The sequence below is a fragment of the Aspergillus luchuensis genome, chromosome 8 (assembly GCF_016861625.1).
Source record: "Aspergillus luchuensis IFO 4308 DNA, chromosome 8, nearly complete sequence".
Lineage (NCBI taxonomy): Eukaryota > Fungi > Ascomycota > Eurotiomycetes > Eurotiales > Aspergillaceae > Aspergillus > Aspergillus luchuensis.
The window spans coordinates 2237315-2261190 of record NC_054856.1 but is presented as its reverse complement, the minus strand read 5'-3'; the positions used below and the strand labels follow the sequence as shown (position 1 = coordinate 2261190).

Genomic DNA, 23876 nt, shown 5'->3' with positions numbered 1-23876 from the left:
TATAGCGATTAGACGGCGTCAGATATCCTTTTGTTTCTAGATATTTCAGTTACTAAAAGCAAAAAGCATTGAACAATAGCCCGATACTACTAAATGAAGCCTAGACCCAGTATTGATTATGTAAGTTATGCGACCCACCAGCCTAGTACTGGTCGGGACTAGTGGGGCTGACCTAAAGAACGGTACTAGTGCTAGGGCTAAGCCCCGCTGGCACCAGCCGCTAAGCGAAAAATGCAGATGGGCTGGATATCAGCTGCTGAAGTCCTTGTTCCGTCTCCTTCCTTTCCTCGCGACACTTCGACAACTAACCGGTTCAAGTCGACAAAGCAGCCAAGATGCCTCGCGGACCGTGAGTTACACGCCCTACGCTGTTCTTATTGCACGAAGCGAGATTATCGGTGGAATTGCGTTTTCACCGGGTTTTCGTCGCTACGGCAGAAGACTTGAAGATTTTGAGGAGTTGAATACTAACCACCATGTTCGTACAGTAAGAAGCACCAGAAGCGCCTTAGCGCGCCTTCTCACTGGCTCCTGGACAAGATGTCCGGAACCTACGCCCCCAAGGCCTCCCCCGGTCCTCACAAGCTCCGGGACTGCCTGCCCCTGATCGTCTTCATCCGCAACCGGTACGAGCCAACCAACGATTACGAATGAATCGAAGAGAATATGAGGAATCGGTGGACTGACAGGTTTATAGTCTCAAGTACGCCCTTAACGGCCGTGAGACCAAGGCGATCATGATGCAGCGTCTGATCAAGGTCGACGGCAAGGTCCGCACCGACCCTACCTACCCCGCTGGTTTCATGGACGTCATCGGCATCGAGAAGACCGGCGAGAACTTCCGTCTCATCTACGACACCAAGGGTCGCTTCACCGTCCACCGCATCCAGGCTGAGGAGGCCGAGTACAAGCTCTGCAAAGTCAAGCGTGTTCAGCTCGGCAAGGGCGGGATCCCATTCTTGGTTACGCACGATGCGAGAACGTGAGTGCATACTCTCTACAAGTTCCGCGTCATTCAGTCGTTGGACCAAGCTTTGGTTGATCGGCGGAGGACGACAGAACTAGAATCGCAGTTCTTTGCTGGAACACAGTAAGGAGCCGCAACGTGAGAACAAAGCGTGCTAACAAGGGCTTTTTCTTATAGCATCCGTTACCCCGACCCCGCCATCAAGGTTAACGACACCGTGAAGATCGACATTGCCACTGGCAAGATCGCCGACTTCGTCAAGTTCGACACTGGTGTTGTCGCCATGGCCACCGGTGGTCGTAACATGGGTCGTGTCGGTGTCGTCACCCACCGTGAGCGCCACGATGGTGGTTTCAACATCGTCCACATCAAGGACGCTATTGACAACACCTTCGCCACCCGTGAGTCCAACGTCTTCGTCATCGGTCAGGACAAGCCCTGGATCTCCCTGCCCAAGGGCAAGGGTGTCAAGCTCTCCATCGCCGAGGAGCGTGACCGCCGCCGTGCCCTCCAGTAGATGTGGCATGGTAAGTGATGTAGGCTGCCGGAAAAATAAAAGCGTTGAAAAATTCCGCTGTGGCGATGACATCTTGTCTTGCTTTGTGGACCTGTATGACGCCGGTTACGATAATTATATGAAGCGTTATCCAGAACAAAAAAAGAGAAAGAATTGTCTACAGGACACAAAGTTACACCTGTTAACTACTTGTACCGTAGACATGTACACTAAAGCAAGGTCAAGATGCCAAGTCTGTCTGCCTTTGATTGTATGATACCATTAATTCTTTTAAGTCCTTAGTTCATTCCTTTCCTGGAATTTGTAACTGGGCCAGTTGCAGTAGGACATTTCTTATTCTTACCACCTCCAACTTCCCTCGTCCCCCCTTTGCTTTGTCTATTTCCCCGACCCATTCACAGAGCAACTCCGCCGGATACTCCCGTGCCACCCCAGCAGATCTATCTAATCCATGGTAAGACTCGCGCAGATGCTACTATCTGGACGGCCCATCGCCTCGAGTCCACCCTGTCGTGACCTCTAACAGGGATGGACTACGGTGCCGGGGACAACAGGGTGGGATGGTAGATGCAATCCATTCATGGGTCCTGGGAAAAAGTTTACGTCTCACATCCCAAGGCGGGAGCCAACCGATCCAAAAGGGAAGCTGCACTTGGAGATGAATGAACAGTGGCTGGAGCAGTTGGCCGAAGTCGACCTGGTGCAGTGTCGACCCATCGGACTATGAGGAATTGCGAGTCTTGGGGGTCGGTCTCCTGTGCTGCCTTGGTTTCGTTGAAATCAGCCAACCGAACATCTCCTTTAGCCCATCTACTCTGTACAAGGCTACAAGTAGGAATGTAACACGTCAACTGGGCTGCTGCAGGTCAGTATGGATCTTCTCCTCATCTTTCTCCTCTCCTCTTTTTTTTTCTTCCCCTCCTCTCCCTATTAGCCGCGGGGGTTAGTGGATTAGGAGGGATTTAGCGAGAAGAGACGGGACCTAGAAAGGGAGAACAAAAATAATAAAAAAGAATAAATAAATGTGAGTTGTTGCGTGGGATGACGAGACGATGGAGTATTCGACGGACGGACTGGTATCTTAGTTCTTGGTTGCTGATGCCGGTGCAGATTGCAGATGCCGCTCTAGTCGCACTGATGGGATGGGATGATAAGAGAGGAATTGATTCATCTGGATACATCCTCCTGCCGGCGCCCCTTTGGCCCGATTCCCTCCCCCTCGATCCTCGGCATATCAAAGGAAGCGCCAAACTAATCGGGTGCTGACCATGCAGACTTAGCCACCATGTCGCATGGGTTAGTTTGCGTTAAGTCAACTGACAAGTCATCTTGACCTAGTCGATCTCACTGTGATTGATAATTGATATTCGACCATCGCCGTGGTCGGACTTTCCTTCGATCCACGCCTTCTGGCGCTCGGGATGGTTCGGTTAAGCTCAGAAAACAGGATCAAGGGGGGAGGGAAAGATGGGGTTGCGATCCATCACTTGCGGGTTGCGCCTTTGCTTGAATGTTTTCTTTTTCCACCTCCGTATCTTATTCCCCTCTGTCCACCTTCTCCGCTCTCTTTCCCCCCTTTGTCTGGGAAAGGCTTGCCCACCATCTTCCGTTTGTGGATGGAGGTGCCTTAGGTTCTTGGATGTCTCTCGGCCATGTCAGGCAGGATACCGGCAGGATTCGTCCGAGGGATCGAGGCGGCACGATCATCGAGGGAATGGTGGCATCGCACACAGTTGTATCACAGTGTCCGTTGCTCAGTCCAAGGGTATTCACATATTGCTTCCCCCGTGAGCCCTAGAAAAGCAGAAGATGCTCGGCAGTGGTCTTCTCTCCGTTTGGTAGATGAGTACGAAGGTTATATACCTACCTGGCCTGTGAGCGAGGCTTTCGAGATGTTTGTCTCAAGCCACGGTGACATAGCCCACCCGTTAACTCGCTTCTACACACACGCACTCGTCCACGCACACCATACATACTTCCTTAGCCTCCGAGCCAGGCTCATGCATGCTGCACGTCCGGAACCAATCCGGGTCTAGCAGGCCACGTCTATCTGGAGGGACAGGTTGCTGTCCGGGAATGGTGACCAAGCTATAATGCTTCCCACATAGTGATCAGCTATAGGCTCTGGCTGTAAGCAGCCCCCACGCATCTGCACGGCAGATGGCTTGTGAAAGCGATTGTTTTCGCACAACGTCACGTCACAATATGCGGGAAACACAGAGAACAATCGTGTAGGTATGTATGTAGACATCATATGTAAGTAAGCGGGCGTGTTGGAGACGGGGAACCAGGCAACCGAGTGACAACATGGCTACGGACTACGAGTGGTAGTTATCTAGGGTTTGGCAAGGTCCTGACAACCGTTGCGCTCTTGCAGAAGGACTCCTCCCGCCTACATACAAGCCCAGTCAGCCACCCATCAATAGTTGTCGCTTGCCATGGCTGTGGCTATCCGCTCCGAGTCTGGACCTCCCGGGCCGTGCAAGTAAGTACAGGGGCGTTGAGGTTCTAGGTCACCCTCTCTGCATGCGACAGCTCAGCGACACAGCCCTGTCTTTGCAGGATGGTAACCATACGTAGAATCTGGCGAGGAAGCAAAAGTGGTGAGTCGTGACACAGATTGGAGGAAAGGAAGGAAGCTTCAATTCTTTCACTTCTTGGACATCCCTCTCTCTCCTCAAAGGGACGCCCCGTGGCCGCGAAAACGGCGGCGGAATGAGCGGGTCTCGACGACGGGGGTCATCACGGAATACATTGGCCGGAGTACTCCGGTCCAAAGTCCAAGATGAAGATGTCTTACTCTTCCTGGGATGCTTGTGAATGGCACAACGTGGAGGGAAAGCCGTGTGCAGCGGCGCTGCCGTGGCTATCTGCAACCCGCAACTTCCGGCGTCTGATGATTGCAGCAGAATTGATTCGGATGGCTGATTTCTAACTTTTGGTTTCTATTCGGCCTCTTGCTGTGACCCATCGAGAATATTGCCTCCTCCTCCTCCTCCCATAGTGGGTGGAAAGACATCTAGTCTGATAATTCGACACTAAGTTGATGCCGGGCACACCAGGGTTTTCTCCTAAGCGGGGCCCCTGATTCCAACCTCTTGTTGCCCTGCGCCACAATATCTGGCTGGTCTTTGGTAGTCTAGTCTAGTGGATGGAAGTTTCGGGGTGGAGATGCTATGCTCGATCATCGAATCCCGCCATGATTTTCGACCCGAAGGCGAAGTTTAGCTTGTCTCGATAGTTTCCAACCTTCTGGTATCCACGCGTTCCTGAGAGTTAGGATCAATTAAGGCACCAGGTACCGTGGAGAAGCAAAGAGGAAGAATTTTGAAGGATTTACATTCCTTCCTTCATTGATCGATTGGAATACACCAGACGAACAGAGCAATTGAATTGTTCTTCTTTTTTCTCTTGATGGTGGATCCTGCTTGGCGAAAAGACACCCACCGCCACGAGCTTCTCCGCTGCTGCTCGAATCCCCATTGACTCCCATTCTCTTTCTCCAGACTACTACTTACTCCTCTCTCTTCTCTCTCTCACTTGCTATTGGTATTATGGTCAATCCTTCCTGGGTGACCGAATCCACATCTGTCTGCCCCCCCGGTCTGTGGGACATGCAACGTCGGCTGTTGAGGGTAACACTGGCGTGGACACGTCCGAGGACTGCAGTCTAGCTCTATCTATTCATTCCCCAGTCCGCCGTCGTCATCATTCATTCCTGGGAGGTGGACTGGACTGGAGTTGAGAAGCGTAAAAAAAATAACAGAAAATTGAGGACCAGCCAATGATGATGAACCCGCGAGGTCAATCAGGCCATCTGGGGGCGCTAGAAGGAAGCAGACTCCAATTGTTCGCCCAGAAGCAATCCCCCCCGATCGCCATCGCCCCGATCAGCGGCAATACGCTTTTCTGCATTGCACTCGCTTCACCCACTAATTTAGTCGCAGCTGTAGCAAGAGAGGTTGCTAGCCACCCGATCGTTAATTTTTCTTTTTTTTCAAATCTTACACAAGAAATGGATACGACTAGACTATCTACGTACCTAGCAGGCTGGAGATATTCGTGTGCGACCAGCTTTCGACACAGCATTTCTGTCTGGCCAGCTAAGCTTGGAAGCTAGCTACTGTAATGGGTTCCCACAGCGGGATTGGAGGATCAGCCCTTCATGCTTCAACATCATCATCATGACTTGTGACAACGATGGCTTTCCTTTGCTTTGCCTTTTGCCTCTGGCTTACTCTCAGCCGTGCTCCTGGCGCTTGACGAATGTCGCCTCTCGCTCAGCTGCTCCTACTACTGCTCAGTGGCTCGACTGCCTCGTCTTCTCCCGCGAGGCTGATGTATAGTTGACTTCATTAATATCCTGTCATTGTACACCGCTACGGCTCTGGAACACGAACAAGATCGATCTCTCTTTCTTTCTCTCGATCACACTGTCTCTTCCTCTGTGTCTGGTCTCATTGCCGATGAGATGCGGCCCCAAGTGAACCTTCCAGAAACCGAAATAGTCCTGCATGACCAGAACCCTCTCGGGGTGCTGTTGTGCACGCACTGTTCCATCTGTTCCTTCTTGCTCCATCCATCTTCTTGACCGCTTCTCTTTCTCCTCTGTAGTGTGTATGATTTCTCTCTCACTCCAATTTCCTTTTTGGATTTTTATCCATTTTTATTTCTATTTTCTTTTCTTGTTCCGTCTTTCTAAATATTCAATTTCAATTTAATTTAGTTTTCTTCTCTGAATATTTTTTCAGTTTTATTCTATTTCATTTTTTTTAACAATCATTTTTTAATACCTCCCTTATAGGGTTATCTCATATTTCTATTCCACTCTAGAATACTACCTGTTTGTTCCACTGGCCCGCCGTTGGCTGGCGTTCTTTATTATTGTTACTATTATCGGTCCTACTATTGCCAACGGCCCCGATTATTTATGGAGACGACGATTATTGATGCTTGAATCCGGTTTATTATTCACAGCCCATGTGGGGAGGGTCTGCTCGGCTGCTCCTAGACGGGCCCCAAGACCTAACGGTCCTTCCAGGGGCCCGGAGAATGCATTCCTTCCCTTGGCCACCAGTCGAGGATTAAATGATGCGACGGCCAACTGGCTTGATTGGAGTCGTCGGCCCACCGCTAGGCCCTGGCCATGATTTCAGCTCCTGTATCAAAAGGTAATCTCCGTCCCTTTAGCCTATCCTGGCTCCCGGGTCCCAGTGGTTCGGATCTGGATCAGCCCTCGTCTGCCCTTCTTCTTTCTGTCCTGTAATGCGCCACTTGCCGCCATGCTTTCTGGCCGCTCGGATGCCACAGGCAGCAGTAGTAGTAGCAGCAGCAGGAGCAGCAATATTATGCTTCGTTGATGGCAGCTCTCCTCGCCTATCCAGCTGCTCTCCCCGTGAGTTGTCAAACGTGGCAAAAGGTCTTGAAGAACGGAAAGCAGTCTGCATCAGCTGAAGGACGATAAGGTCTATCATCCGTCGTGGCCAGCTTTCTGCAGATTTCTCTGATGGTGCAATGCACGGTGCAATACAATAGAGCTAGCTGTTTGGATTAATCCCCTTATCTGGATTTCTACTTCTGTTTCTGTTTCGGTCCCTGTTCCCGGTCCATTCAATACACCCTCGTTCAACCTGCTGGAAGCCGGCCGGTGTGCCCTCGTCAACTACCCAATTTCTTTTTTTTTTTTTTTTTACCTTCCTTTGTGTACATTTGGGCTCGAGCCCTCTCGTCCTTTCGGTTTCCGTGAGGTTAGTCCCCGGCCTGTTTCATCTGACGTCGTCTATTCCCTGCCCTATATGCCTGATCCTGGGGGGCGTTCTAGAATGTTGATATCAATACCTGGCATCGGGAAGGGCTTGGTTCCGATCACACACATTGGTAGTACACCTACAGGGATAAAAGAACCCCGGGAACAAGGCAACGGTGTCCGCTGCTACTTATTTCGTCACTATGTTGTTCTGTTGCTGAATCGTAGCCTCCTCCAGTGTCAAAAGGGACCGTCCGATCCCCTTCGTCGTTGTTTGAACCAAGGTCCCGCGAGCCATTTTGACTGTTTCTGGCATGTCTGCGTATTCACCTTCGGCCAGCGTGCCGTTCCCAGGCACAGGACAGCCGGCCTACCTGGAACTGTTTCCCTCGGGCGAGGTTCCCCAGACCTTCTTCACGTATCGCTGGTGGGAGGACGAGGCCACCACTGTGTTCTGGGCCTTTGATCCCTATGAGATCAAGCGGGTGATTCGATTCGGACTCTTTCGAGACAGCAACCTCCCGCGAAAGTCTCTTCAGAAACGTGATCCCCAAGCCATTACCGCGTTTCTCTACTCGCTCGTGGAGCCGCACGAGACGGCATTCATCGACAACCTGTCCCATTATCAGAAGGTCGAGGAAATTATTCGACGATGTCAGATCTCCGGTCCTCCACTCGAGCCTTGGAGCTGGCTTCCTACCAAGCGGGACAGTGACATGCCCTCGATAGCAATCGCAGAAGCCATCGACACGGAGAGTCATCTGCATTTCACACGGATTTCGTTTGAGGAGCTCGTCCGCTACTTCTTGGGCTACCGAGCACACTCGGTAGAGTGGTTTTTACAACAACATACGGCGCTGTATATCCACTTGCTCAACTATTTGCAAATGTTTCCGGAGGAGCTGGGGAAGTACAAAGAGGTGGAACAGGTACGTGATTGATATTCAGCATGATGCGCCGCTGCCAAGGTACTGACTCTGGACTAGCATCTTCAGACTCGCAGCCCATTCGCCCACCGTGCCGTGAACCGGTGCCTACACGCCCTGAGACAGCCAGTACCAGCCAGCACACCGTACCCGGGCTTCCAATTCATCGCAGCGCCTATCCAGCAGCTATTCAAGGAGCATCTGCCGAGTCTAAAGGCGGTTCTACTTGAGCTCTCGGTATTGGGGGTACGGTTCACCCGAACATACGTTCACGCCCGGGAGATGAACTGGACGAAGCCATTTTCGGTCGAAATTCCCTTGCTTGACGAGCTGGATTTGACGAACCCAGCACCGGCTCTCGATTTCGCCAAGGCCACCACCGCCCTCGACGAAGAATACTTCTCCGGATTGAGTCAAAAGAGCTTCGTGGAGCCAGACGCCATAATCAAGCGACTTCTAGTGCTATGGGAGCTACGAAGCCTGGAAGTGTGGGAATGTTGCACGGGACTACCAGACATGATAGGCTACATTCAGGAAATTGTCGAGGTAGACCACACCTATCCTCTCTGCAGGAGTGCACAACAAAGAACCACGTACTGACAGCAGCAGGCCCTCTACACCTACCGCAATTACCACTCGTTCACGGCGATTCTCAGCGGTCTGTACAAATACAGCACGTCCAACCCGACCTTCACACACACGGACAGCGCCACCAACCGGATGACACTGACTCCGGTGCTGCCCCCTGCACTAGCGTGCCTGCTGGACCCAACGGAGAACTTTGTGGCCTACCGACAGGAGTTCCAAACGTCGCCGGGCCTCCCTTTCCTCTTCCCGCACATTAGGGAGTACCAACAGCACGGCCCGCCAGCCCTGCACCAACTGTTTCAGCAATTGCAACGTCAGGTACCCACCAACTAGACTAGTAGCACACACGTGGCGTGGTCTGAGCTTGGGGCAATAACAGATGTCATCTAGACGCAATGGATGAACGACTAGGCAACAAACAATATGGGGGGCAGTAATATGACGCGTACTGGGGCAGCAGAGGTAGGATGAACAGGAAACAGAAGCAAGTAAGCCGCTGAACTGATTAATATGACGATTTCTTTTTATTCCTTGTCTTGATTCGATTCAATTTGGTCTGGTTAATGATGTCTTGTTTCCCTTTTGTCCTGTGATCATTCCCCCTTTTTCCCTTCCTTCTTCTTGATTTCGGATAATCCCTGTTCTCTTTTCTTTCTTTCTTTCTTTGGGCATGTATTTCTACTATTACTACTACTCAGAGCATACTGGCAATTCCTTCATCAAAATTGAATCTAGACCTTGAGCTTGGTGCATGCATGCATGCATGCACTTCCTTTGATTCGAACCGGGGTCATACTTAGTTAACTAAACGACCAGTCATGCGATAGATAGGATATGATAGGATACAGCCAGCCGAAGATTCACAGGGTAAGTAGGTACTAGGGGTGGGGGGTGTGGTCTAGACCATTGCCAATAGTCTATCTATTCTTGATAAAGAGTTAGTTGGATCTGCTATAGTAAGCTAGGCTAGAAGTAGAAGTTAGTCTGTTAGTAGCTAGGGTAGCTTAGATGGATAGGGGAAGGGGTGGTGATGATGATGATGATGATGATGATGATGAACTATCGGATAACTCCGAGCGGGTCAAAGAAAAGATAGTTTAATTTGGTTGAAAGGGGAAGGTTAATCGGTATACTTCCCTTTACTGCGAGAAAGGGTAAATGTCGATCTCAATGTCATATCATCATCTCTATGTCCTGTTTAGTTGTCTACTGACTAGTGTGACTGACTACTTACAACGGCGATTGATAATCCCCGGGTCCCCGATATCCATCCATCCATCCATCCATCCATCCCATATTACCTACACTGTATGTACATCAATAGAACCCAATTCACTGTCCCTTCCTCTTCACCTTCTCACCACCACCCACACCCCCAAACCCACCCCCCAGCACCACCATCCTAGACCCAAAGAGTGCCGCCGTAACACCCACATTCCCCCACGTCAACGCATTCCACTCCGCCACATCCACGAACCGCTCCCACCCCATGGACCACCCCGCCGCCAGAATATGCGTGAGATCCGCCACCGCCAAACACACCAGGTAGTTTCTCAGGACTTTGGGCTCCGAGGTGCTGTGGATCAGGGCGACGCCGAGCAGCGCCAGCAGGAAGTAGATGTTGGAAAGTTGGTAGGCGAGAGAGAGTGACGACGGAGTGATGGTTCCGGTGGTGTCGGGGTTGTCGGGGATTTGGGAGAGGATGAAGGAGGAGGCGTCGAGGTGGGGGTAGAGGGAGCCGCCGATTCTGATGCATGGTGTGGTTAGTGAGGGGAGGTGAGGATTTGGGGAGGGACGTACAGGGAGATGGGCTCGAAGATGCCGTAGATTAGGTAGGGGATTGGGGGGAGTATGCTGGTTGGCATTTTGTTGGAGATGTTGCTGGGTTGTATCTGGTGTGTGGTGTGTAAGGTGTATGGGTGAGGAGGAGAGGTGAGAGTAGAGTTACCAAGTATATGGAGTACGGAGGAGATGGATAGCTGATTACTGCTTTGGGCATAGTGGGGATTGCATAGGATGATTGGTTCTATGGGATGGAGTTTGTTGGCTGATGGGGTTGCAGTTGATATTGAACTTATTGAATACTATTGTACAGTAGGTGTGTACACCGCTATATTCTGGATTGCTGTATTTGGATTGCTGTATTTGGATATTTCGCATTCTGATAACTACTTATACCCTATGAAGAGAAGTCGAATTTGGTAATGGCTTTGATGACTGGGATACTGGGTATGTGATCCATTGGGATAGTGCATGTTACTCTGTGTCCACTATTCATCTCAATCATTGCTTTTAACAGACACTTATAATTATTGAATATGTACTACGGTCTATACAGTCAAATTGTTAGCTATGCAAGTACTTACCTACGTTGGTTAAATAGTCAACAGTAACTACTACTCCAAGTGAGAGAGAGTTGTCTGCTGACTCATCAGCCGCCCACCTGGAATCAAGTCTGATCAATTCATCCTCCATCTGCATCTCTGCTCCCCCCAACTATCATCATCCGTGAAAATGGCAGTGGCATCTCCCTCCTCCTTCTACATGGTGCTCTTCATCCCTCAGTGATCATCCCCTGAATGGGTGTATGGGTGCCCCGCCATGGATTCCAACGGCTCCTATACCCGCTCCTTCGACGAATCCTTGATTCGCGAATTACCCCAGCTTCAGTCTCTCCGCATTGCTCCCCTCCGTCAGCCGGTGTCTCGCCTCTTGGCTGTGCCCTCCCCGCTCGAACCCAATGCCAGTCACGTCCGGGAACCTTCCAGTAACAACAATTCCGGCATCCTCCCTGCCCGCAATGACTCGGCCCAATCTGGAGCCTCCGAAGGGGCGGCTGCTCCCCGACCGCAGAAGTCGGATGCCCCTGCGGAGTCCCTCCCCAGCCTGGAAGCGCCTCCCCGGCCAATTCTCCCGGCTTTTGTCAATCTCCGCGCTCTAGAACGATACCCCTACTCCTCGTTTGATGATGACACCCTTCACTTCCGCAAGCGCAGGCGTTTAGGCGGTCAGGCGGAAACGTTTAGTGAACACCTGCAGTTGCCTATTCCTCAGGCACAAAAGGAGCAGCGTCCGCCGCCCTTCGGCCCTTTTGCTATTCTCAATGGTCTCAACGAGCCGCCTCCGAATGCGGCCTTGCTTCCTCCAATTGAACCCGGCTCGATCACACAGCTACTGACCAAACCGTCCCGAGGCAGCGAGGCTGTGGAGCCGGGCTTACTCACTGCTAATGCTGCAGATAGCCAGATTGCGGAGCGACGAGAAGGTCGCATCGAGGAGATTCTTGATTCTCCGGTCGACAAAACGGCCGACGGCGATGCGAGCGATCTCGCCAGCGGACTGCTGGACGATGTTGCTACAGCGGAACGAACACGAACTGAAAAGACAGACACCGAGACTGACAATAAAGATGCCTCCGCGGAGGACAATACCGAGCCGCTGTCGCCTAAAACGCGGGGGCGGTCCCGCAAGAACCTTCGTAAGTGGACCGAGGAAGAGACGACTGCTCTGCTGCGCGGGGTGGTCAAGTGCGGCATCGGCAACTGGACGGCGATTCTGGCCCAGCCGGAGTTGAAGTTCAACAAGCGTAGCGCATCCAATCTGAAAGATAGGTATGGTATAGCCATGTGGACGTGGAGGAGACACTGGATGCCAACTAAGTTAATCTAGGTTTCGTGTGTGTTGCCCCTGGGCATATCGGTGAGTTGAACGAGACTGTCGATTGTGCACATCTAATCTATCAAGGGCCGCGGATCCCAATGAAGCCACCAAGCAGCTGCATGACACGCTCGCGAACGCCCTTTCGCGAGCCGAAACCGAAGGGACCGACGGACAAGCGGGGAAGATCCATCTCCCACACCCGCGGGGGGCTAATACGGAGGCCAGTGGCGCTGCGGCGAATGAGGCCAGCAGTTCCAAGGACGCTGATTCGAAAGGCAGCAAGGCTAAGAACAGCACCTTGTCTAAGACTACCCCTACGCTCTCTAGTAGATCCAAAACCACGCTGGCGTCCCTGGGCATCCCCGAGCCGCACTTTACGATGAAGTCGCGGCGTCGCTCACGCCGCCCGTTTACCGTGGTCGAGGACGAAGCGCTGCTGAAAGGCTATGCCGTGCATGGCTTCCAGTGGACGCTGATCCAGCAGGACAAGCGATTGAATCTGAGCCATCGCCGGGCCACGGATCTGCGAGACCGATTTCGGACCAAATTCCCGCACGCCTACCGGGACGGCGGGTCCGTGAGCGGACGATTACCAGGGGGCAATCCTGACCCTGGAAAGCAGCATGCTGCACGGGGATCTGCTCGCGGGCAGGCGGAGAGCGGCAATGCGCGCGGGCCAATTGATCCAGCGCTGTCGCCTCCAGCCCCGCCGCAGGGACTCCACGAGAGCACGAGCAGTGCGGGGGTATTTTCGTTTGCGATGGACGAGAATTCGGGGGTGGATGCGACGTGGGCAGATAATACGTTGGCGCCGATGTGGGATGAGCTTGCATAGCTGCATAGTGAGCTGCATAGATGCCTGCATAGCTAGTGTAGTTGCATTTAAACATCAGTAGAGAAGTGTTATTGACTAATTGCAGTCACATAGTAGATTGCATGGGAGTAGTCTGAAGATGCTCAGGATGATAACAGCTTTTATGCTAAGAACAGACAGACATGAATGACAGAACAAAGACTGATTGCAGAATGACAAACAGAACGCTAGTTACATGATATCCGCCAGACAGACAGCAGAATGAAAAAGAACAGACGAATACTACGTACCCTACCTCAACCCGCAATTGCCAATGAATTCCTCCCACCTTACACCACACTCTTCTCATTCATTCTCCCATACCATACCATATCCCCAACCCACTCACCCCTCCATCCCTCCATCCCTCCATCCCCTCCTACCCCAACGCAGTAGACTTTACCACGCATTCCGATCCCAATTCGGATCTACACACAAACCAGTTAGCCATACACCCCAACCTATACAAATAATAATATACGCCCCAAGGGGATATATGGAATAGAAGAAATACCTTGCACAAAACTCGCCAACACCTTACTCCCCGTCTGCAACAACGGATGCCCCGCCACAATCTGCAAAAACCGCTGCAACCCCTCCCGCCGATGCTCAATCACATCATCACTGAACCGATTCGTGAATACCTTCCCCGGTAGCGGCGGGATCGTCACCCTCGTCGACTCCCGCTCCAGTATATCCCGGAAGTACTCGAAATCGGAGTATCGGCGCCTTACGACGGAATGTTTCAGTTTGAACGCTGGGATGTTGGTTCGACACACGATTTCGTACGAGGTGTACATGTTGCGTGAGGTGCCGTGCGTTTGGGGGTTTCGTACCTAGATTTGTTCCCATGGGTTAGATGTGGTTTGGGGGGGAGAGGGGGGTATGGGGAAGGGGAAAGGGTTACTTCTATCTCGAGGAAGTTTTCCGGAGGGCCGTAGATCTCCTCGAAGGTTTGTTGGCGCGATTCGGGGACGGCTTGCATCTTGTTTCTTTGGATTTTTTTCCCTTTGGGGGTTGGTTGGTATGTCTGTTGTGTTGGTGTAGAGAGAGGGTAGGTAGTGGATGCGGGGAAGGGAAGCTCGATGCGTTAACTTCCAGGTGGTGAAAGTAGTGGATTAACTCCGGGGTTATATTCTGGGTACGGTATTGGGGATTTCCCGTTGCGGATAGGAATCAATTAGAGACAAAGAAGAGGGTGAGTGTGAATCACCACGGTTTCGAGTAAACAGCAGGGATATCTAAATTCAAAGAGAATGGGTGTAGGCAGATGACGATAAGAGGGGCTGGAATTCCCGCCGATCGGGTTATCGGTGCATTGTTGCTCCATTCCGCTGTCACTACGTACTTTACTACTCCGAAGATAGCAGTAGTATTATCTAGAATCTTGTATGTATGCTATTTGCTTCTTATTGATAATGATATGATATGATAAGCTAAAACTACCAACCAACTCCTATACTCAAACTATAACTACATATGCAGACATGCAAGAAGCAAAACGAGAAAAAAAAGATTTCTGCAGACCCTTAATTGTCTAATACACCCTAACAGATAATAAAAACCAATTTCCCCGAACCCGCGCAATGAAACCCAGATATTGATAGATAGAAAGAGCAGAGAAATAAAGAATGAAGAGGAAGAAAAGCAGAGGAAAGAAACAGGTGTACAAGGGTCAATCATCACTCCTGGCGACTGCGCTTGGCCCCATGAGGGTTCCATGATCCATCGCCGACGCCCTGATTGGGAGGGAAGAAGCCCTGGTTAAAGGCTGGGTTGGGGCCCTGGAATCCACCTTGTCCTGCTTTACATCAGTATACAAGAACACAACTATCCACTGTTTCCTGGGACTACTCACCCTGCATCCCCATGTTACCCGCCATACCTCCCATCATCGGATTCATCGCCCCCGGCATCGCATTCATCCCCATGCCTCCCATCGGGTTCATCCCCGGCATTCCCATCATATTGGGTCCTGCCATGCCACCACCACGACCGCGCATGCCGCCAGGGCCACCGCGCATACCGCCCATCATCCCCCCGCGGTTATTGAAGCCACCGTAGTTCTGCATCCCCATGGGATTACCCTGGAAGCCTCCGCCCACCATCGGCCCTTGGAAGCCACCCATGGGGTTCTGGAAGTTCCGGTTGCCGCCAAAGTTCCCACCACCCATGCCGCCGGACATGCCGCCCCGGTTGTTGTATCCACCGCGTCCGCCGCGATAACCGCCGCCGCCGCCCATGTTGTTCATGCCACCGCCAAAGTTCATGTTCGGGTTGGGCGAGTTGAAGCCGCCGGACATCGAGCGCGCCTGGTTGTCCTTGCGCATCGGCGCATCCTTGGGTAGCGTGCGGAACGGGTTCGGTTGCGGGCTGGTGTAAGTGACCATGTGCTTGCGCGTTTGTCCGCCGGCGCTGAATGACTCGATCTTGTGTTTCGTTGCGGTGGCTGCTTGGAGAGTGGTGAATTCGAGGAACGCTTGTCTATATGTATAATAACATCACGTCAGTGGATTGGAGCTGTCATCACCACCGCTGCATCCTGCATCCTGCATCCTGCTTACCCTTTGCTTTTACCGTTCACTTTGTGTTCGCTGAACGTTACGTCCTTCAGTTCATCCTCGCAGTCGGCCTGGCACACCCAGCCGCGGATGTCGTCGTCCGTGGTCCACCAATACAAGTCCGATATGAGCAGAGCAGGAGTAGCATCAGGGTCTGTCGGGCGATCATCGTGCTCCTTGCGCTTGGTTCCCTGCTGGGGGGTGGGAGTCTCCTTGGCCGCGGATTGGGGGTTGGCGGAGCCCGCCTGGGTTACAGGGTCACTATGGGGAGCGCCGCCTTCACTGTCGGGCTTGACGTTGCCGTCGGAGGAGCCGTCGCCTTGGTGGTTGGGGTTTCCATTCTGCTGCTGTTGTTGTTGTGTGGGTTCCGGCGCATCTAGGATAAGTTCTGTGTCATCATGTTTCATCTCATCCTCGGGCCCCTGCTCATTGGCATTGTAGCCACCGCCGTCTCCATAGATGTCAATATCGAAGTTATCATCTTCGGTAGCCATGGTGTTTTAGCTTATGATCGGATTTCTCTCTCAAGGGAAAACTTGATTGCTTGCTTGTGATATACAGTCCTCCTTGGATATTGGCTCTTCTTCTTCTTCTTTCTCTTCTCAAGCTTCAGGATCGATTTGATTTTCAAGGGAAGTACATGTCTGTAGACACAGGCGGTCAATTAGCAAGGAGGGAATTCTCATCCACTGGATATTTTAGAAAAACAACAATAACAAAAGCAGGCTTCTGGGATCATTTCCTCCGACTCCGATGGCGGGAAATCCACGGTTTTTGATATCGACACTCTGGTTTCTTCTTCTTTAAAGCTCACAGGGGATAAGGCACCAGGCGAAATCGATTGGCAGATGGCAATCGAAAACAAAACAGAGGAACATAAAAAAGGCTTGATGATACGTACAATCCGAAGCGAAGACAGCTTCAAAAAGAACAAACACTTGACCAGTTCGTCAATCTGATAGCTCTGAAACGGAGATTCTGGCGCCTTGTTCCAGGACTTTTCTTTTCTTTTTTCTTCAGTACAGGGAAAGGGTAGTAGTAGAATTGGGTTAAGGGAGAGAGTTGCAGGGAATTTCCACAGAAGATGCGGCGCCGATGATCAGCTGCTGCCGGGACCGGCAAAGCGCTTGTGCTAGAGAACAGGTCCGAGAGATATGAATGAACTTCCAGAGATGAGAGTACAGGAAATGGAAGGAGAAGAGAGAATTATGTTCCAGCAAAACAACGTCGGTGAGCGCAGTTAGTTTCCCAAGCTCAGCTCAGCTCAGCTCTCGCGAGACTGATGTTATTCAGGTTAGGTCAGGTCCAGTGGTTCACACGTCCAGCTGGAATCCCCTGACTTGACTCGTCGCCGCTAACGCCAGAAGGTGGCGAAAGAAGAGGAGAGAGCGGAGAAGTGAGGAATGCAGAAGGTAAAGAAGAAAGAAGGGATAGGGCTAGGGGAGGATGATGGGGATGGGATGGAAGCGTGGGAAGACGTGTCCGAAGCCAGACTGCGGGTGGAGCGCGATGGGAAGCGGAAGCAGAAGCAAGAGACAAGAGAGAGAGAGAGAGGGAAGGACAGCGGCGATCTCGACCTCAACTCTCCTCCGGCCTTCTCTCGGCTTCGGTTGAACTTCCGCTCCGGACCCCAGATCGTGACGCGTCGGGATGGTGTTGTTTCGAACTCTATCAGGATCGCAAATGATTCACGAATTTCCTCTTCAGCTGTGAACTACTCTATCCAAAATGTGCAATGTCCTCTGTCTGCCGTGATGGGTCGTGGAGAGCAGTTGCTGCTTCTCACGCCGGCCATTTGCTTCCCCGTCCGAGAGAGAAAGAGAGACCGTGCTATTCATAGCCCGGCCTAGATTGTTGACTATATGTGATCGCGTTATCGATAACCCCATCCTCGACCGAGCTAATTACATTCTATGACTACTATCTGCTTATCCCAGTCTCTTGGGCAATCCTCAATTATTTTCAGCTAGCCAGCCAACGCCATGGCGGTCATGCAGTGGAAAAAAGAAAGTGGATGCAGTTACCTGCCTGCGTATACGTCCAAATTCTCATCACCATAACTCATAATGTAACTCATCGTCCAATGCAGATCTTTGGACTGGTCGACTTCGGCTCTGCATCATCTTCTCCCTGAATAAGTTGAATTCCCGAACCGAGTTCAATCGGCTGTCGTAGTTCCCTGCCACCGGTGGATCGCCCTCATCGCTATCCACCCCATCATTCCAGGTATGCAGTGTGCACGTACCAGTGGACAATCCCCAACCATTCCAGGACGTTGCTGTAACCTCGGATTAGCTCGCTCAATCATCATCCACACAACCGCGATAACTTACCTGCCAAGACAGGGGAGTTCGGGTGCCAGCTGGCATCCCGAACGCATGTCTTCCACATCACATCGCTGCGACTGCTACGGATTTCATACGCAGCGGTGAAGATATCCGGATCGCGCGGCCGCGAGTTGGCCGTCGCTTGCCCTACATCAATCGTGCCTGCAAGTGTGGCATCCAGATTATATACGTATACCTTACCGTCTTCGCTGCCCGTATACACATATCTCGAGTTGGTGCTGCCCGGAGGGGAGAAGTGGCAGCGAATGAGAGTCTTGAGCACGCGGTGGCCCCGGAACGTTACTACCGAACAGTCATGGGGATGAGGTTCGTAATAGTCGTCGGGGTACGGTTCAAATCGATAGTCGAAACCGGTCGTGTATCGATTAACATCAATGGTGTCGAACTTGGCTGTCGTCATCATCTTTCTCAAATCCCAGAGCTTCATCGACTGATCTTTGCCGTTGGACAGTACGTATCGCCCGTCGCCCTTGCTGTCAACATAAGTTAACCCCTCTGTATGACCCATGAACACTCCGGCCTCGCGCCCGTCGCCCATCGAGCGTCGGTCCCACACGCGCAGCGTGGTATCGTCCGAGCCCGAATAAAGAATATGGGGAGATGACTTGTCGCCGAAGCAGACAGCGTTCACGTCATCTTCGTGGTTCTGCAGTCGCAGGACAGACTGGCGCGTTTCTAAATCGTAAACAATAACCGATTGATCGGATGTACCAGCCACGATTTCCCGACCGTCGCCCGAAAATCGAATCGACCAGATCTATACCAGTCGGTTAAAATGAGACGGCCCGCTCTGAACCGGTCAGTGCATACCCCGAAATGAGAATTGCCATACAGGCCACGCCCGCCTCGCCTTCCTGAAAGCGACGACAAATCCAATATAGCCGGATCCGAGGAATCCGCTGGATCGGTAGGCGCAAGACAGACCAGATTCCGAATCGAACTGTACGCCAGGAACTTATTGTCCGGACTCAGACTGGCGTCGGTGATAGTCCACTGCCCAAACGGGTAGTCCACGGTCTTGTAATACTTCCACTCGAACGGATTGGACGTATCGTACATTCTGACCTTGAAGTCCTGAGCGCAGCAGAAGAAGAAATTCCCATCGTCCGAGAACTGTCCAGAATAGCACCGCGAGTCGAAATGAACGATCTTATCCGCCACCGAGCCCGGAATAAGTCCCTACAACAGTCAGCCAGAACCAATCGTATTCCCCAGCTGAATGAATCCCACCTGAGTTATCGACTGCATATCCCTCCTCTGCGGCCCCGACACATCCACCCCCAGTTCTCGCCACATGATCTTCGTCGCAAGGGCCTGTTTGCGCCTCTTGAGTTTGTCCACATAGTGAGGGTTGGAACCGAAATCGCCAGAACCCATGAGCTGCGCTCCCTCTTCGCTTGGTACCTTGGGAAACTGCTGACCTCCCGATCGTCGAGCTCGTCGCCGGTATCCGAAGAACCCGAACTCGTAATCTTCTTCCTCGTCGTCCTCTACCACGTTGGCGTCATGTAGTCCGTTATAATGTAGGATATGGCGCAGACCATTCGAAGCCAGGAGGTTCAGTAATCGAGCTGCGGAAACTGCTACAATGAGTGTCCAAAGCCTAAGCAACAGCAACAGCAGCAGTAAGCAACAAAAAAAGAATGCGGGCACGCCTACCTCTATTGTGCCTTCCCTCGTGACGCTCCTCACCCTGCTGCTCATGATCCGACTCATCCATGGCGAATTCAATATGTATATTACCTAGATGCAATTCCGGGTCTTGAAAAAAAAAAAAAAAAAAAAAAAAAAAAAAAAAAAAGTGTGAGTTCTCAAAATAAAGACACTAGCCAAAGAAGAAGTAAATCCAACGCATGCAAGCCAATGTGCCAGTTGTAAAAGGAGGGGAGGGGGGTAAATCCTACCGAAGCGATGATCATCAGCATCATCAATGTCTTCTTCGTCTTCATACAATTCCGCATCTAGCTCTTCTTCTTCTGCCTCTATTTCATCCGGCTCATAGTCCATATCATCCTCATCCTCGTCCTCTTCCAACCATTCTCTAGCGGGATGCCATACAGTTCCAGAATCTCGGGACGGAGGAGACCCCGGTTGGGCGGGGGGCGAGCCAGACGGCGCCGGCGGAGGAGGAGGACTAGTACTCATGATCGGCCGAAAACGTGAGGGGGGTTGGGAGCAGTCGGTGAATGGGCGACTGGGATCATATCATAGCAGGCTACTAGTACTCTTACTAGTCGGTTAGGGTCTGTCACCCGACTTCCAATAGCAAGGGAGAGAGCAATTAGTGGTGATAAAAGGACAAGGGGAGGTGTCGGGGCTGCGTCTTCAATTGGCCGGCAATCACTGGCTCCGAAATAGTTGGTTTGGAGTCGTTGCTGGCACCGCTTATCGATACCGGTCGGTTATGTCATCTCGGAGTGCGCGGGCTTGTTAACTCCTATCCCCGATGCCGGGTGCGGAGGATGACAATGTCATAGTTCATTATTCAAAATGTGTATCATTATTCATATTAACGAGTCATGAAGCTCGTGCCACATAGTAATATACACATGTAAGGGATATCAACATCAAGACATGCGGTCGTAAGATTCGTGACTAAGGAAAATATTAAGTGTACGTTCCAAAAAAAGTCAACCGAAATAGCCTCTACAGAGGCAATAGAGTCACTCAGTCAGGCTCTCGTCTCCGAGCCACGATCCCCTCATGAAGAGGTTCGAAATATGCGCGGATAGGGGCTTGAAGTATTCCATCTCTTCTTCTGTTGCAGACATGACGCCGGTGATCAAGCTGGAGAATGCGTCCGCTACCACCTCTGTGCCTCGGCTGAACATCACTTCGAAAGATGGGCCCGCATGGATACCTGGTTCAATTACCTGGAGCTCAGTTCCTACCTTTCTAGGCTCGGAATCTTCCGCGGAAGTGTCTGGAGATGAAGTCATCAATGGCTTCCTCTTCATAACAGTGGCACGCAGGATGAGGACCCCGGAGATCACTTGGAGCTTCGTTCGCAGCAGTGAATGCTTTCTCCGCGGAATTTGTCTAGCTGTGGATTGGTAACATATCCTTTCCCATGGATAGGGTACGTAGCGCCGACTAATGGCGGACTCGGTTCGTTCCCAGGAAATGCCCTTTCCACCGATACCTAGACCGATGTTTAGCAGACTCTTCCATTGAAGGAGAATGGGGCAAGACACCCACAGTACGACAATGACACTGATTTTAGGAGGGCGGCCTCGCAGACGAGCCAAGAGACAAACATCTGGTCGAAGAACTCTTGCACTGCACTCAGGACACAGAATGAGAGGATTTCGTACGACTGATATGTCGACTCCGCAACAGACAATATATCGAGTGTTTGTTTCAACTCCTTGGTCATCATGAGCTTACCGCTTCCATATCCATGAGCAGCTTCGACTTCTTCTCGCTCAGAGCCAACAGGCGAATCCCGACTAAGAGAACCAGGGCTGCCAGAATGTACTTCCCCATCATTGGAAGCTCCCAAGCCAAGGGTATGGCCACCCGATGATACTCGAGCTCCTAGATGATAGCATTCTTCGGGCTTTGTATGCCGATCATAATCACCGAGGGACGGAGACTCCAGAGGGTGCTCACTTGGCGACAGGGAACAATGATCAGCCCAGAGTGGGTGCGCAAGAACACCTATATCACCTTCATCAATTGCCTGCCTGGAGCTCTGCGGTTCTCTGCTTCCTTTGAGGTCTCTCTCAAAAGCGTGGAGCTTGCAGCTACTGTCTGTGCACAAGTGGCACTGGAAGGAGGTCCCCTTTAGACGACGGCACTTATCGCAATCGTCGAAAATGTGTCCACAGCCTTGACACCGCTTCTCGGAACTATCATCAGCCATAGGAGGGAAGCCCCGCTTGGGGGTTAGATCCGTGCTACCGGAAGGCCGTGATATACGGCGATAAGCTTTGTCGCCCGGGTTGCTTATATCCGTTTCACCAGGTGTGGATGGCGGGCAATCCTCGCCGTGGGAGACCGAGTCGCAGCTTTCAGCTCTGTCTGCCATCTGCATCAGTGCCAAATGCTGGCTTGTGATATTAGATGGGGCAGGAACTTCCACCGTGTGTGGTACGTCGCTGGAGCAGCAAGACGATGATGGAGCTATATCTGAGACAGCATCAGCTTCACCGGAGGAGTAGCCTGAGGTAAACTCTTCATCATCTCGGTTTGTAGCGCCCCTGTAGCCAGAGAAACTGTTACCGTAATGGCCATTATTCTGACCGCCACCAGTCGAAGAAAATCCCCCATTGTTGCCAGGGTAGAACTGGTGCGGATCAAATTGACCGAAACCACCTCCAGGGAAGAAGTTCCCACCGAAGCCAGGTCCGTTATTGCCCCCTCCTCCGCGATCATCACTGCCCCGTCTACTCTGGCTTGCACTTGAAGTGGTCGAACCGACTTTCTTGACACGACAATGGTTGGCAACGCACTTGAAGTACTCCGCCCAGCAGTTTACGGGCTGTAGACATAGCCCACATTGGCGTGGTGGTATCTGTCTAATTGTCTTTTGGTCTATTTGCACTCGAGACACTTGGTACATATGCTGGTTTCTCATGTGGTAATAAACCTTGTCCCGTCTGTTTGCTGCCCAGGAGCATCGTGGATGTACGCACTGATAGCGAAATTCAGAGTGATGTTGGTCTGAGACGTGACGCCTGAAGTTACCACGCTCCGTGTAAAATTTGCGCTTTCCATTGGGGCAGAGTTTGCAGACGTAGTTGTATCCATTGTGCGGGCTGCCAGGCGAGTCAGACGAACTGGGCGAATGAGATGGATACTCTATGATATCAATCTGGTGCTGAATCATCCTGATAAGTTTGTTGTGGCTGGCACTGAGCAGGTCTTTCATCTGATAAAGATGAGCTGCATCTTGCTGTGGCAGTTTCGTTTCAACTGCAGTCGCAAGTTGAGACAGAATAGGATCGAGATGATTGGCGTGCATGCCACCCTGCGCTTGAGAGATAGCAGGGACTACCAGGGACAATGGGTTATCTTCGTCCACAGGTATGCCCTGTATGCCATTGTTTGCCATATGCCCACCCGCCATATCGTTCAGTAATCCGTCCGGGAGAAAGCTCATGTCTAGATGCAGCCCATCAGTTGGACTGATACTTCTCGAAGTCGAAACTGGCGAGTGCGGAGAGGATGGAGCATAGTGCTATATGCCAGAACGTTAGTCGCTAAAGCCACGAAGCTCAATGGATTCGATTATTGACTGACCGATGAGGTAGCATAGGGGTAAAAACCGGGCATTAGATGGTTCCCTTGGGGTGATTGAGGGGAAAAGATGGGCCAATTGCCCTGAAAGAAAAAATTTCTGCCGTTTCCCGTGTCATCTCCCATCGATGGAGGTTATTGAATCCTGTCGGGTTGGAAGGAAGATCAATGCAAGTCAGGGTGGGGTTGTTTGAGTATTGAAAGAAGCAAACACAGAAGACAAGATGAGGTCAAGTGGAAGAAGAAATCCTCCCCTGTATCGCTGACAGGCACACAAAGATTAAAGAGAGCAGTCTTAACAAAGGAGAAAATAAAGTTGCTTTTGAAAGGAAGCTCTAGGACTTGTAGGAAATCTTGGTTTTGCGATGAGTAGAATCCAGCAACAGAAAAAAGAGTAGCTCCGGGGGGTGATATTTCCGCTCTTATATATGGTGGTAGTAGTGTAGGAGTAGGAGGGAGTCATCCATCA

General features: G+C 51.5%; 8 protein-coding genes across 8 annotated transcripts; 3 read left to right on the top strand and 5 right to left on the bottom strand.

Moving 5' to 3' along the window:
• Nucleotides 1–335: 335 nt before the first annotated feature.
• RPS4 (40S ribosomal protein eS4) lies at nucleotides 336–1484 on the top strand (the record flags this gene model as incomplete). The annotated part of the gene is made up of 4 exons (XM_041681868.1): nucleotides 336–349; nucleotides 489–626; nucleotides 698–982; nucleotides 1145–1484. The coding sequence occupies 4 exons, from the start codon at nucleotides 336–338 to the stop codon at nucleotides 1482–1484; spliced, it is 777 nt and encodes a 258-aa protein (XP_041548768.1).
• A 6060-nt stretch (nucleotides 1485–7544) lies between these two features.
• On the top strand, nucleotides 7545–9077 carry AKAW2_80806A (uncharacterized protein; the record flags this gene model as incomplete). Its single annotated transcript, XM_041681867.1, has 3 exons — nucleotides 7545–8159; nucleotides 8217–8702; nucleotides 8766–9077. 3 exons carry the CDS (start codon nucleotides 7545–7547, stop codon nucleotides 9075–9077), a joined length of 1413 nt encoding a protein of 470 aa, XP_041548767.1.
• Nucleotides 9078–10076: 999 nt separating this feature from the next.
• On the bottom strand, nucleotides 10077–10609 carry AKAW2_80805S (uncharacterized protein; the record flags this gene model as incomplete). The annotated part of the gene is made up of 2 exons (XM_041681865.1): nucleotides 10077–10491; nucleotides 10545–10609. The coding sequence occupies 2 exons, from the start codon at nucleotides 10607–10609 to the stop codon at nucleotides 10077–10079; spliced, it is 480 nt and encodes a 159-aa protein (XP_041548766.1).
• Nucleotides 10610–11345: 736 nt separating this feature from the next.
• On the top strand, nucleotides 11346–13239 carry AKAW2_80804A (telomere repeat binding factor family protein; the record flags this gene model as incomplete). The annotated part of the gene is made up of 3 exons (XM_041681864.1): nucleotides 11346–12355; nucleotides 12414–12443; nucleotides 12489–13239. The coding sequence occupies 3 exons, from the start codon at nucleotides 11346–11348 to the stop codon at nucleotides 13237–13239; spliced, it is 1791 nt and encodes a 596-aa protein (XP_041548765.1).
• A 417-nt stretch (nucleotides 13240–13656) lies between these two features.
• Nucleotides 13657–14242, bottom strand: SNX3 (sorting nexin-3; the record flags this gene model as incomplete). Its single annotated transcript, XM_041681863.1, has 3 exons — nucleotides 13657–13685; nucleotides 13772–14093; nucleotides 14165–14242. 3 exons carry the CDS (start codon nucleotides 14240–14242, stop codon nucleotides 13657–13659), a joined length of 429 nt encoding a protein of 142 aa, XP_041548764.1.
• Nucleotides 14243–14939: 697 nt separating this feature from the next.
• AKAW2_80802S (uncharacterized protein) lies at nucleotides 14940–16312 on the bottom strand (the record flags this gene model as incomplete). The annotated part of the gene is made up of 3 exons (XM_041681862.1): nucleotides 14940–15058; nucleotides 15116–15741; nucleotides 15822–16312. 3 exons carry the CDS (start codon nucleotides 16310–16312, stop codon nucleotides 14940–14942), a joined length of 1236 nt encoding a protein of 411 aa, XP_041548763.1.
• Nucleotides 16313–17869: 1557 nt separating this feature from the next.
• AKAW2_80801S (WD40 repeat domain-containing protein) lies at nucleotides 17870–19886 on the bottom strand (the record flags this gene model as incomplete). The annotated part of the gene is made up of 5 exons (XM_041681861.1): nucleotides 17870–18096; nucleotides 18152–18923; nucleotides 18977–19345; nucleotides 19397–19746; nucleotides 19826–19886. The coding sequence occupies 5 exons, from the start codon at nucleotides 19884–19886 to the stop codon at nucleotides 17870–17872; spliced, it is 1779 nt and encodes a 592-aa protein (XP_041548762.1).
• Nucleotides 19887–20829: 943 nt separating this feature from the next.
• Nucleotides 20830–23533, bottom strand: AKAW2_80800S (putative C2H2 zinc finger domain protein; the record flags this gene model as incomplete). The annotated part of the gene is made up of 3 exons (XM_041681860.1): nucleotides 20830–21308; nucleotides 21365–23348; nucleotides 23411–23533. The coding sequence occupies 3 exons, from the start codon at nucleotides 23531–23533 to the stop codon at nucleotides 20830–20832; spliced, it is 2586 nt and encodes an 861-aa protein (XP_041548761.1).
• Nucleotides 23534–23876: the final 343 nt, after the last annotated feature.